Source organism: Pongo pygmaeus, chromosome 10 (assembly GCF_028885625.2).
Source record: "Pongo pygmaeus isolate AG05252 chromosome 10, NHGRI_mPonPyg2-v2.0_pri, whole genome shotgun sequence".
NCBI lineage: Eukaryota > Metazoa > Chordata > Mammalia > Primates > Hominidae > Pongo > Pongo pygmaeus.
The window spans coordinates 12,293,460-12,307,126 of NC_072383.2; the positions used below are offsets into that span (position 1 = coordinate 12,293,460).

Sequence of the window (13,667 nt, forward strand, 5' to 3'; positions counted from 1 at the left end):
ACCTCTGGTGCTGGTAGTAGTCATTAGTGGGGCCAACTGCAGGCTGGTAGAAGTGAGATCAACAAACACAACCTCGGGTGATGGGTTTTGGCAGGTGGGACAGAAGAGAGTGGCAGATGGGGCTAGACATGTAGATTGTGAATTATCTATGTACAGGTAGGAAGTGATACCATGTATGAACAGATGAGCTCACTGATATGATTAATTTATTGGAAAGAGTGGAGAACCTGGTCTTTAGCGTTGGGAAGGAATGGTAACTTAGGAATAGTAAAAGCAATTAAGATCTTCAAAAGAAACAGGAAAGGCTATTCAAGAAAGGGAAACAGAATAGAAGGAATAAAAAAAGAACCCTCCCTTCTCTGGCTCTACTGATGCCTTTTCTTCATCCTTCAACCGAAACGCAGTCCTTGGCTCCCTTTCTTCCCACTCTATACCTTTTTCGTGGATGAATTGATCCCAACACACAACTTCATTTATCACCTCAGTGGTTAGGCTCTTAAATCTCTATATCCAGCTCTAAAATCTCCCTGAAATTCCAAATTTGAATGTCCAAGAGTTTCCTGTAGGCTGTGTCCCCTTAAATATCACATTTAAGCATTTCAGACATGACATCTTCAAAACAGATGCTCGTCTCAGATTAGAAATTCCACCCAGAGGCTGGGCGTGATGGCTCACACCTGTAATCCCAGCACTTTGGGAGGTCGAGGCAGGCGGATCACGAGGTCAAGAGATCGAGACCATCCTGGACAACATGGTGAAACCCCATCTCTACTAAAAATACAAAAATTAGCTGAGCATAGTGGCACGCACCTGTAGTCACAGCTACTCGGAAGTGCTTGAACCCGGGAGGCGGAGGTTTCAGTGAGCCGAGATCACACCACTGCACTCCAGCCTGGTGACAGAGCGAGACTCCATCTCAAGAAAAAAAGAAAAGAAAATTCCACCCAGAATTACTGAATTCTTTACTCATCAGGGGCATCACTGCTGTTTGAAGCGACCAACTTTGAAACTAGAGTTCCCTTTGACTCTTCCGGTGTCCCAGTCATTGTGCTAGATGGACCATTGGCTCTTCAGCACCATTCCCACTCTACTCCGTGTTGCAGGGGCTAGAAGCCTGGGAACTACATTTCCCAGAAGGGAATGTTGCCAGAAGGTCCCAGGTTGGAGTCTTTCAATGACAAGCAGTTTCATGAGATCTGGGAGACGGGAAAAAAGCAAAGGCTTCCCTGGCGATGGAAGCTGATGTCTGGATTTCATGATTCACATCGCGATTCACTCAACAACGTCTTTCTGTCTCTGGTCCACTCTGCTGCCTCCTGAAACCATAATACAAACTGCCAGCTGCCCTACAACACTAATACAATTCCCTATGCCAGAAATGTATATGACTAACTTTTGCCTTTTTAATACCTACACCCTCAGGGCTCAACCTCAAGTCTATTGCCCTGAATGAGGCCTTCTTCAGCTGCTCCAACACACATAGCTATCGTCTTCCATCATCACTTGGGTTCCCTTGAGCCCTTAACTACACTACAATTTGCTTTTTCTTTTCTTTTCTTTTTTTTTTTTTTTTTTGAGACAGAGCCTTGTTCTGTCACCCAGGCTACAGTGCAGTGGCACAATCTCGACTCACTGGAACCTCCACCTCCTGAATTTAAGCAATTCTCATAATTATCATGCCTCAGCCTCCCTAGTAGCTGGAATTACAGGTGCCTGCCACCACACCTGGCTAATTTTTGTATTTTTAGTGGAGACAGGGTTTCACCATATTGGCCACTCTTGTCTCAAACTCCTGGCTTCAAGTGATCTGCCCACCTTGGCCTCCCAAAGTGCTTGAATTACAGATGTGAGCCACTGTGCCTGGCCAACTTGTTTTTCTAGAGACAGGGTCTCAGTCTGTTGCCCAGGCTGGAGTGCAGTGGTGTGGTCATAGCTCACTGAAGCCTCAAACTCTGGGCTCAAGCAATCCTCCTGCCTCAGCCTCCGGAGTAGCTAGAGCGACTACAGGATTTATATTTTGAATACAGGTTGAGTAGCCCTTATCTGGAATGCTTGGGACCAGAAGTGTTTCCAGTGTTTGGATTAGGGATGCTCAGCCTGTAGTTTTATGTGTCAAGTCCTTCTCCCCAACAACTAGATTATAAGCTCCTAGAAGGTAGAGGATTCTATTTTTTATCATTCTATATTAAACCTTTCAGTTAATGCTTATTGACAGCCTGGTGTGGAATATCAGAAGCTTAATATGGGAAGGTCATCAAAAGAAGAAAGGGGTGGTTTGGGGGGGCCAAGCATAGGACATCTGTAGAGTTGGCTTAGAGGGGCTCTTTATTGACTTCGGATGTGGAGGGAGAAATTTCAGTTAGGGGATAGAAGAGGAGAAAGACTGCAGATGCTACAGATCATACTGCTGGAAAAGTTTGCCAGTAATGAGCAGGAAAAGCAGTAGTAGCCAGAAGATTGATAGGCTTCCAATAAAAGATTTTCAGTAAGAGAAAGGAATAGTGCTATTAGTGAGGGAGAGATTACTCCATTTTGAGGAAATGAATGTTAGAAGCCAGGCTTGCCACAAAATGAAGGTTTCTTGGTATAAGACCTAGTATGTAATCAAGTGAGGTGTTGAATTATAGATACTCTTTACAAGATGTTTGAGTGTTGAAGAAGATGGATGTTTAAGTGTTGAAATCATGGACTAGTGCCATTAAGCAGCTCTTTGATGAGGAGACAGAACACAAAGAATGAGTAGGACTCAACTCGTGAGAAGAGTCAGGAGGGCTCCAGATAAGGGAAAAGCTAAAGATACGTAGGAGAGCATGCGCCATGATTTATACAAGAGCCAAGACCACTAGACTGCATTGGGTTCATACTGGTGAACAGTGGAAAATAAGAGCTTCCTAGATAAAGATGGTAGAAGGACCAGATGAGCAGAGCAAAGGATGTACCCTTGACTTGATGAGTCGTCATTTTAGGCTTTTGCATGTGGAGGAATGAGAGAAAATGTAAGTTCTAAGATAGTGGCGCAGGGCAGAGTATAGGGGGAGGGAAAGGTGTGTAGGCACAGAAGGGGACTGGAAAGGGTGCTCCTACGGTGTAGGCGGAACATCTGCAACCAGGCTGCCTTCCTGAGCCAAGTAAATTATGGTCAAAACATGTCATTGATGTCACTTCCAGTTTAACCCATTGAACAGGAAGATGAGGCTTGCTGTACACCCCAGTTGCAAAGGTAGACAGACTAAAGAGGGTTCATTGCTGGCATTTTGGGTGAATCAGTGATAACATTGTAAAAGATTCTCTCTTTTTTTTTTTTTTTTTTTGCCCTTCTAATTTTCCAGAAGCTCCACTAAGTTGTCCTATTGTCAGCATTTTTCACTTAACATTTAACTATATCCTTTGAAATTTAAGTTTTGAATACCATTTCCTGGGCTCACAGTCTGGAATGGAAGTGGATATACAGCTCTCATGAGTCTGTAAAATCTAATTCTGTAAAAGAAAGAAACATATATACATGGTCTGGACCAAGGCTTTCTCGTATGGTCATGCATTAACGCACCACATGATCCCAAAGGGTGCTCACTACATCACAGACATCCTAGACTTCTTTTTTTTTTTTTTCAATAATTAGGATTTCACTTTGTCACCCAAGTTAGAGTGCAGTGGCATGATCATAGCTCACTGCAGCCTTAACCTCCTGAGCTTAACGGATTCTCTCACCTCAGCCTCCCAAGTAGCTAGGACTACAGGTGCACACCACCATACCCAGATTTTTTTTTTTTTTTTTTTTTTTTTTTGGTAGAGGTGGGGTCTCGCTATGTTGCCCAAGCTGGTCTCAAACTCCTAGGTTCAAGTTATCTTCCCAACTTGGCCTCCCAAAGCACTAGGATTATATGCATGAGCTACCATGTCTGGCCCCAGTCTTTTTAAATAAGCATTTTGCCACTTTTTAGACAGTCAGAGAAAGGAGTACCTTTTCCTCATTTGCACTAAGTTAGCATTAATCTCGGGGTTCAGTAACTCTCCAGCTGTATAAGATGATGGAGCCTTTCTTTATATACAGGCTAGAGTTCAGAGTGAAGACGGCTTTAGGAAAATGGAATCTCTTACCTCCTCCACTTCTTCTTCCAAAGGTTTATGAAAACCCCAGATGAAATCATGAGTGGCCGAACAGACCGTCTGGAGCACCTAGAGTCCCAGGAGCTGGATGAACAAATATACCAAGAAGATGAATGCTGAAGGAACCAACAGTCCACCTCAGCGGGCCAGCAGCCCAGGGAACCCCTGCCCACCAGGATTGCTGGAGGTGTGACGGAGCAGGCGGGCTGAGGAGAGTGGAAAAGGAAGCGACCCAGAAATGGCAGGGACACTTCTCTTGCAGACCAAGAGGGACCCTGGAGCACCTTAGACAAACTACCCAGCACAGGCGGGGCTGGAATTCTGGCGGAGGGCATGAGCCTGGGACTCGCATGTCACGTTTCCTTCTGATTTGGAATCTCTCCATCTGTAATTCCTCACCCTCACCCTTCCACCGTTGTTAGTTTCATGGTGTTTTTGTTTTTGTTTTTGTTTTTGTTTTAAGAACATGCAGTTTGACTCTTCATCGTTCATCTAGGGGAAGACATATGTTGTTTTCCTATGGAAATATATATCTATTATATATCTATTTTTTGCAAATCTCACAAAGTGCGGCAAGCCCAGCTGGTCAGGAGAGAGAATACTTGCAGAGGGGTTCCGGTTCCTCTTTTTCCTGCCACGTGGATCAGGTTTGTTCCTGTTACTGTTGGGTCTTGGCTGAAAAAAAAAAAAAATGCTTTTAAAAAAGATAAAATGAAAAGGAGAGCTCTCTTTTTCTCTCTCTTGCTCTGTTCTTCCCTTGGTCCCCTCTGTCCTCCCGCCCTGCCTACTGTTGAGATTCAGATGCCTTCTGACAGCGTTCAGCCTCTTGGAGAGTCTTGGGGATTGCTGGCACCTAAACAGAATCACTGACCCGGCTGCTTTATGGCCGGCAGCACAGAATCAAACCCACATCCCAGCATTGGGCTACCCATCTGAGGGAGGCCAAAATCATCACAGATGCTGCTGTGCTGCAGACGGATACATGCTAGTCCAGAGAGCCGCCCCTGAGATGGCTGTGAGAACCATGGGTCTAAGGCATAAGATAAGGATGGAAGGCTGTCCAAGTTACTTGGAAGGCCTCGGCAGCTTGGGATTAGCTTGGGGAGCGCTGCAAAGTGGAAAATATGAAAAGACCACACAGACCCAGCAGTCCAGAAACTGGGCAAAAATATTCTGCAGTGGGGATTTATTTTTCCAAAGCAGGTAACAGAGGCTAGTGAGAAAGAAAAGCTCCTCTCTGCTCCACTCCAAAGGCCATCTTGTGGTCAGTTTCATGCCCTCGCCTGAATTTTTTTTTTTTTTTTTTTTTCAATTCCTAACCTTTTTTAAAGTTTCCTGGTCTCCACTGGACACAGAGCTTTGGAGACAGAGGATCCCAGAGGGCAGTCTCAGTTGCAATCACTGTTTGCCCAGCCTGGGCAGACAGGAAATTCCTCGGATACATTCTTTCTTTCATAGCTGTGTCTCAGAAAGGACCCATTTGTGGCTCTTTCACCTCAAAATAAGATTGATGGTATCTTGTAAAATGAGGGTAGTGCCACTTCTTAGTATTTTTGATGATAACAGATATTTTTAGAAAGCTGTTTTAGATTTTTTTTTTTCCTTTTCTAGCACTCTAAATTGACTCTTCCAATATAGGTCTCAGAAATCCAATATTTGGAGTACAGTTTCTTTTAATCCAGATTACACCTGCCTTACAAAGCACCCCCTCCTTGTTCCCCTCTGTTTTCTCCACTCAGTTGGGGGAGAAACTCACAGCTCCTCCAGGATACATATGTGCCCGCATCAGCAGCTCCCAGGTGAAGTTACCAGACCCCTGGGCTTCTCCCCAGCCTTTTCTGAGTTGAGTCAGACATGTAGAGTTTGGGTCACACAAGCAAGAGGAATCTTCCCTCGGCCTTACTGACAAGGACACCAACCTAGGGTGCAAACAGATGGACTATGGTTCAAGGACACTGGAATTGAGGAGCTGATCAAGGCTCTCTTCAGCCTTGCTCTGTCCCTGCCTCTTATCAGAGCACAGGTAGACACACGGGCATAGCCAGCCCACTCCTACTGTCACAGGTGCCCCACCATTCGACCTTCGAGGAGGTCAGGGACCTTCTATGTGAGGCGAGTGGGTCTCAGTCTGCTTGAATGTTGATGAGATTCTGCCAGATCTCAGCACACTGCAGGTGTCTTTTGAGACCATTCAGTAGGACATGGTGATCCCTATTTCAGCCTCTAAGATGACTGGTATTCTATCTCAAATGCAGAGATTAAGTCAAATACCTGATGTATTGTGAAAGCCACTGATTCTAAGAATGGAGAGAAAGGGATTTTTATTGCATCCCTCTGTATGAATATGAAATCAGAGACCAGGGCATGATGTTGCTAGGATTAGAGCCTCTCAGTCTGGCCTCTTCACCCAAGTGCAAGAACTCAGTCTCTTACTGTTCAAAGAATCTTAACAGTTGAATTATGGAGGGAAATTCCCTTTTGCCCCAAGCATTTCTATATTTCAAGCAATATCCCAGAAGAGTATGTTAGACTTAGGATGATACCTTCAGCCACTTGAAGAAGAAATAGAAGGCGCTCATTCCAATATAGTCTTTATTTCCCATTCAGATACAGGTTGAGCATCCCTAATGTGAACAGTTAAAACCCCCAAATGCCCCAAAATCCAAAACTTCCTGAATGCTATGACACCATGAGTGGAAAATTCCACACCTAACACCTTTGCTTTCTTATGGTTCAATCTACACAAACTGTTTTATATAGAAAATTATTTCAAATATCATAAAATTACCTTAAGGCTATGTGTATAAAGTATATGAGCCATAAATGAATTTTGTGTTTAGACTTTGTGTCCATCCCCAAGATCTCTCATTTTATATACATATACAAATATTCCAGGATACAAAAAAAAATTTAAAAATCCGAGACCCAGAACACTTCTGGTCCCAAACATTTCAGATAAGGGATATCAATCTGTACTACCAATAAGGATTTCGTAATTCCCCTAACTGCAAATGTCCTCTTCATTTGTTCTTTATGAGAAAACCCGGGTAGTGCCAGCACCTGGATACAGTGTTTACACCCTGCAGACCCTAAAGATTTCAGATTCAATTAGCAAACCTTGAAGCACCTGCTGGACACTGTAAGGGACCCAAAGCTCAATCAGCCATAATCCCTGCTTTCAGAGTTTATATTGTACCTGCCTGATCCACCCAGCGTGACTCATTTCAACACTAAGTACTGGGGGTGTTGTCAGAAGACAAATCTGAAGTCAGGAGAGGAAAATGCAAAGGAGCCCTGCCGTGTGATGGATGTGCACTCTCACTTGGGTCTTGAAGTTCTCGTTCCTACATCTCAAGCTAGCCAGGCCGTCTCCTCTGTATCAGAAGAAAGCGCTGGTAATTGGCTAGACTGGCTATGTTGAAGGTAACATGAACTCTAAGATCTTGACCCAGGGCGACTTGGTCTTGCTTAAGGTGGCATCACCAATGTTCCAAATCCTTTGGGGAGATGAGGGCGTCCCCACAGAAAAAGAGGAATAACAGACCAATGGATTTTCTCCTTTCAACAGTATGTTTGGAACCCTCTGATCCAATGTCTTTTGATACTGATCTCTTGTCCAAATGAGAATGTCGCTTTAGCTGAAATTCAAATGGCTGTGACAATTTACCGAAATGATGAAGTAACCACATTCCCACCTTTCACTGCCTAGGCTCCAAGTCTGAATACATTTTTGAAATAGGAACTCCCTTTTGCAAAAAAGAAACCTGGGTGTCAGGGAGGTGAAGTGACTTGCCCTAGGAGCAGACAGCATGCCAAGAATGGAATTAGGCTCAGGATCCAGCCTGGGCTCACCCTGTCTGGCCCATTCCCACCCAGGAAACTGAAGATAAAAGATTTGGGAAAACACACCAAGAAAAGGGCAGTTTTCTTTGCCCAAGCATTTGGTGCTAGTTAGAGGCTGTTCACTCTCTCCTGCTCCTCTTCAGAGTAGAAATAAAGGCTGTGACACAAGGAGGGGGAGGGGGGCACGATAATCCCTGCCTAAAACCCACAGAAGACTAACCTGATACTCTTTTGACCCAACTGCATCAACACTAAACAGCTGCAGATCCCCTGAATCTTTCACACATGCCAAGTGAACATTCTTGATGATTTCTCTTTGTGACTGCAACCACCTGCAAACCAGAATGAATCTAGAATTTCCTTCCCCGCCCCCCTTTTTGTTTAGTTTCTAATCTCTTGTTTATGAGGTGTGGGGTTTATAAGGGACTGAATCAAATGAATGTAACAAAAAAGAAAAAAAAACAAAAAAATGCCTTTTCTCAGGGCCAGTGAGTTGCAAATAATTTTTAAAGAAAAGCCTATAATTACATCATCTCAATAAATTTTTTATAAAAAAAAAACCATGAAGTCCAGAGTCTCTGTTTTTAATAATATGAAATGGAGTCAGACAAGGTGCTCCGATGAGGTAAATCCTGTCTCCACTCAATTATGGTATAAAGGGCAATCATGGTTTTTCTCTGGCAGGAAGTCTCCACTGCAGGGCAGTCTGCAGGCAATCTTTAGACAAGTGGCACCGGAAAGGTCAGAGTGAACCATTCCAAGCTGAGCAGCTGCCACAGGTGGAAAAATTACCAAGAGGAACCCCAATCAGAGATGCTTGGGTCCCATGCTGTGGTGAAGGTTTATTAGCTCACTGAGAACTTAGCAATGCCAGGTCCTCACACAATAGAATTGCCCCTTAAATCTGCTGAGATCAGAGGTCTGAGCCTACAAAGTGATGAAGGCGTAAGGGCTGGGATAGATCCTATGACTAAATACAGGACTGTAATGACCTAGAAGGTCATCACACAGCTCAGAGCCAGCCCACATGCTCAGAATGTCCCAGCCAACCTGACCAACAGAGCCACCCACCAACCAGTGGGCACTTGGGAGCTCAAGATCAAACATTCTGCACTTAACCAGAACTATCTTCCATCAGAGGTGGGTGGAAACAAGGGGAAGAATGGAAAACGAAGCAAATGTATTGCTGTTGAGCAAAGTGGATGTAGGTTCAAAATGTCTAAGAAATCAACAGTCTCAGAAAATGTTGTTAGTTTACTTTTGTATTTAGGTTAACCCAGTTACTCTGTATCCCCTGAGAATGATTGCTGAAATTTGGCCCTATATTCTGTATGATCAGGGCACAGTATCAAATAAGGGTCTAGATATTTTTTTGTGCTGCTAAAAATGCATTCGAAGCTACTATTTCTATAATGCAGCATTAGAGAACTGCTAGAAATGCAAATTATCAGTTCCCAGCCCATAAACTGAATCAGAAACCTTGGAGCTGGGGCCCAGCAGTATATTTTAACAAGCACTCTGGGTGATTCTGAGGCACACTAAAGTTTGAGAGTCACTGCTACCAATTTCTTCATCTTAGTATGAAAGAGAGCTTGTAGCAATTTAAACAATAAACTCAAAATAATTGATGACAACTGATTTGCATTAATAGTACTCACACACAATAACGCTGCATTTTCCTAATGGTAGATATACTGTGGAATGAGGCTAAGTGGACATAGAATCACATACTAAAGTCATCATCTTGTTTTCTCCAAACCTTTTAAGCAATCAGTTTGCTGTAAAGATGAGCTGTTTTAAAGGGTAACTCTAACAGCTGACCTGCCCTTGCAAATTAGAGCACAGCAATTTATCCACTTATGCCCACTTATCTGCCTAACCAGCCTGATCTAAAAAGAAAAATAAAAGGATCATTCTCATCTGCTAACTGACCTTGGCTGTCTGTCCCTGGAATTATTAAACAGAGCCTGGATGAGCATTTAGCCAGGGCATTTGCAGAGGACTCTAGAACCACTGGGCTAGACCAGTGCCTCTCAAACCTGAAAGTGCTTATGAATCATCAGATCTCAGGAAAAAAGGCAGATTTTGCTTCAGTAGAATCTTGGGAAGTCTGGACGGAAGATCTGTTCTTCTACTCTACTCTCTGGGTAGGGCTTGAGATTCTGCACTTTTTTTTTTTTTTTTTTTTTTTTTGAGACGGAGTCTCACTCTTATCACCCAGGCTGGAGTGCAGTGGCACGATCTCAGCTCACTGCAAGCTCGGCCTCCCGGGTTCAAGCAATTCTCTGCCTCAGCCTCCCGAGAAGCTGGGACTACAGGTGCCTGCCACCACGCCTGGCTAATTTTTTGTATTTTTAATAGAGACGGGGTTTCACCGTATTAGCCAGGATGGTCTCGATCTCCTGGCCTCGTGATCTGCCCACCTCGGCCTCCTAAAGTGTTGGGATTACAGGCATGAGCCACCGCACCTGGCCGATGTTCTGCACGTCTGAAAAGCTCCAGGTAGTGCTGATGGTGCTGGTCCAGGGACCACACTTTGAGTAGTGAGAGGACAGTCTCCTTTCAGACCCTGAAATGCTGACTGTAATGCAAAACTGACCGAACCCCTCTCTTTGTTGTTTTCCTCTGCTAATTCCTCCCTAGAATGGTCCCTGGGCCCAGTCCTGCTCTGTGAGAAGTTTGCTTGTTCCCTTTCAGGGCAGCATCAAGAGTAAACAACATGATCAAAAGCCTCTTCACCAAGTGAAGGAACAGCTATTCATGTACTGGACCTTCATACAGACATTCATAACCAGATGCCTCATGGTCATCATTCTTATGGGAAGCAACGAGAATTCCAAGCATCACTGCCTCTCAGCCTCTAGAAAGACCAGTCTTGGTCACTGAAAGCAGACAGAACACTAACAATGCCATTCTTGATGTTCTAAATGGCATAGATAGGATGGATGGGCAGATCTTCCATCCAAACAGGCCAAGATATTGACATTTAAATCAGATAATCCTGTTTGTTAGTACTTTTGTTTGTTAGTACTTCCTGTTTGTTAGATTCACTGTTTTTTTTATTTTTTTTAATTAAGGCCTTCAGTCTCTGCCAGATTAAGATGATAGATTTCTGTTAGTAAAAACCACTGAGGAACATCTGCTTAATCTCTTCTGAGACAATAGAAGTCTATTTCCTCTCCCCACACCCTCTTAGCAATGGCCCCCTGGAGTCCTCTGAGATGTTCATGCCTTTTCCCTCAACCAGAATTTTGGTCATGAGATCACATATCAGACCATCCACCTGAATTGACCTTTGCTTCCTCCAATGCCTCTGGAAGAGCTAAGTGCTATCTCGGTGCCCCAGCTGCAAGCACTTCTATAAAAGCAACTAAATACCTCCATGCAGTGAATTGCTCATGTGCCTCTGTCCCCTACTAAAGTTCTCTAAAGGTAGAGTATTTTATGCACATTTTTACTACCAGCCGCTTGCATGGGGCTGGCACAAGGTATATGTTAATAAGTGTTTTAAATGGGAATGAAGTCAGAGAAACTCTTTGTGACCTTAATTTAGGCAAAGATTTCTTGAATATGACACCAAAAAATCCATAAAAGAAAAAAATGGATAAATCGGACTCCATCAAAATTAAAACTTGCTCCTCAAAACACACCATATTCAGAAAGTGAAAAGATAAGTTACAGACTGGGAGAAAATATTTGCAAGTCACTTGATAAAGAACTTGTATCCAGGATAAACTTTCCACAACTCAATAAGATGAATAACCCGATTTTAAAATGGTCAAAAGATTTAAACAGACATTTCACCAAAGAATTTATAGAAATGGTTGTTAAGCACACATAAAGATGCTCAACATTATTAGTCACCAAGGAAAGGTAAATTAAAACCACAGTGAGATAACACAACTCATCCACAAAAGGCTATATTAAAGACTGTCAATACCAAGCGTTGGCTAAGAGGTGGAAAAGCTGGAACCCTCATACATTGCTGGTGGGGATATAAAATGGCACAGCCACTTTGGACAACAGTTTGGCAGCTTCTTAAAAAGTTAAGCATAAATTTGTCATATCCAAAAAATTTCACTCTGAAGTATCTTCTCAAAGAAATGAAACCATGTCCACACAAAGACTTATACACAAATATTTATAGCAGCATTATTTTACTTTATTTTGAGATGAGGTCTCACTCTGCTGCCCAGGCTGGAATGCACTGATGCAATCACAGCTCACTGCAGCCTGAAACTTCTGGGCTCAAGGGATCCTCCCATCTCAGCCCCCTGAGTAGCTGGGACTACAGGTGTGTGCCACACGCTGGCTAACTTTTTTTTATTTTTTGTAGAAACGGTCTCGCTATGTTGCCTAGGCTGGTCTTGAACTCCTGGGCTCAAGTGATCCACCTGCCTCAGCTTCCCGAAGTGCTGGGATTACAGGTGTGCGCCACTGCACCTGGCCCAGCAGCATTATTCATAATAGATCACGTCTGTAATCCTATCACTTCGAGAGGCTGAGGTGGGATGATCATTTAAGCTTAGAAGTTCAAGACCAGCGTGGGCAAAATGGTGAAACCCCATCTCTACAAAAAAATTTAAAAATTAGCGGGGTGTGTTGGCACACACCTGTGGTCCCAGCTACTTGGGAAGCTGAGGTGGGAGGATTGCTTGAGCCCAGGAGATTGAGGCTCCAGTGAGAAGTGATCACACCACTACACTCCAGCCTGGGTGACAGAGGAAGACCCTGTCTCAGGAAAAAAAGAAAAAAAAAAGGTCAGGCGCAGTGGCTCACACCTGTAATCCCAGCTACTCCGGAGGCTGAGGCAGGAGAATCACTTGAACAGGGAGGTGGAAGTTGCAGTGAGCCGAGATCATGCCACTGCACTCCAGCCTAGGCCAGAGAGCGAGACTCTGTCTCAAAAAAAAAAAGACAAAAACCAGAAACAATCCACACATCCATCAACTGGTGAATAGATAAATAAAATGTGGTAGATACAGGCAATGGAATACTATTTAGCAACAAAAAGGAAACAAACCATTGATACATGCAATAACATGAATGAAACTCAAAAACATATGCAGTTATATAAAATTTCCAGTAAAGGCAAATCTATAAAGACAGGAGGAGATGAGTGTTTACCTGGGGATGGAGGTGGGAGTGGGGATTGAATGGAAACAAGCAAGAGGGAACTTTTGGAGATAATGGAAATGTTCTAAAATTGGATAGTCATGATGGTTGCATAAATCTATACATTTACTAGAACTTATTGAACTGTACCCTTATAAAGAATGTGTTTTAAGGTACATAATTTTATTTCAAAAAAGCTGTTAATACAAAAAAAAAAGAAAAAGAGAACTATCTACATAAATCAATTCATGCTGGTTACATGGTAAGTGGGACTGTCTTCAGGAGCTGCACATAGGACTCAAATAAAGGAATTATAGAAAAAACACTAATATAATATACTAATAAAAATGAAACATTAAGAGAAATTATGACAGCAAGAAATCAATTACATTCTGTTCATCAACCAACCTCCCCAGGGCTAGGCCTCTCAAGAGTCCAGGAAGTCTGAGTAAACCACGGCTCTCTCAGAAATACTTTAAACCATGGACACCCCAAAAGGAATCCCAGAAACACACAGCCCTTGATGGCCACCCCCTGCCAGCATCAGATGGCTCCAGGCAGTTGTATAGACAGCGGCCCTAATTTGAACTGGTAGCCTAGGA

General features: G+C 43.4%; 1 protein-coding gene across 8 annotated transcripts in view; it reads left to right on the forward strand.

Annotated features, from left to right (window-relative positions):
- ETV6 (ETS variant transcription factor 6) overlaps nucleotides 1-8,510 on the forward strand; it is a 245,865-nt gene extending 237,355 nt beyond the window's left edge. For all 8 annotated transcript variants that reach the window (XM_054443721.2, XM_054443729.2, XM_054443723.2 and 5 more), the window contains one exon: nucleotides 4,122-8,510. In XM_054443721.2, the coding sequence (XP_054299696.1) occupies nucleotides 4,122-4,227 (106 nt within the window). In that variant the 3' untranslated portion in view covers nucleotides 4,228-8,510. The remainder of the gene's footprint in view (nucleotides 1-4,121) is intronic.
- Nucleotides 8,511-13,667: the final 5,157 nt, after the last annotated feature.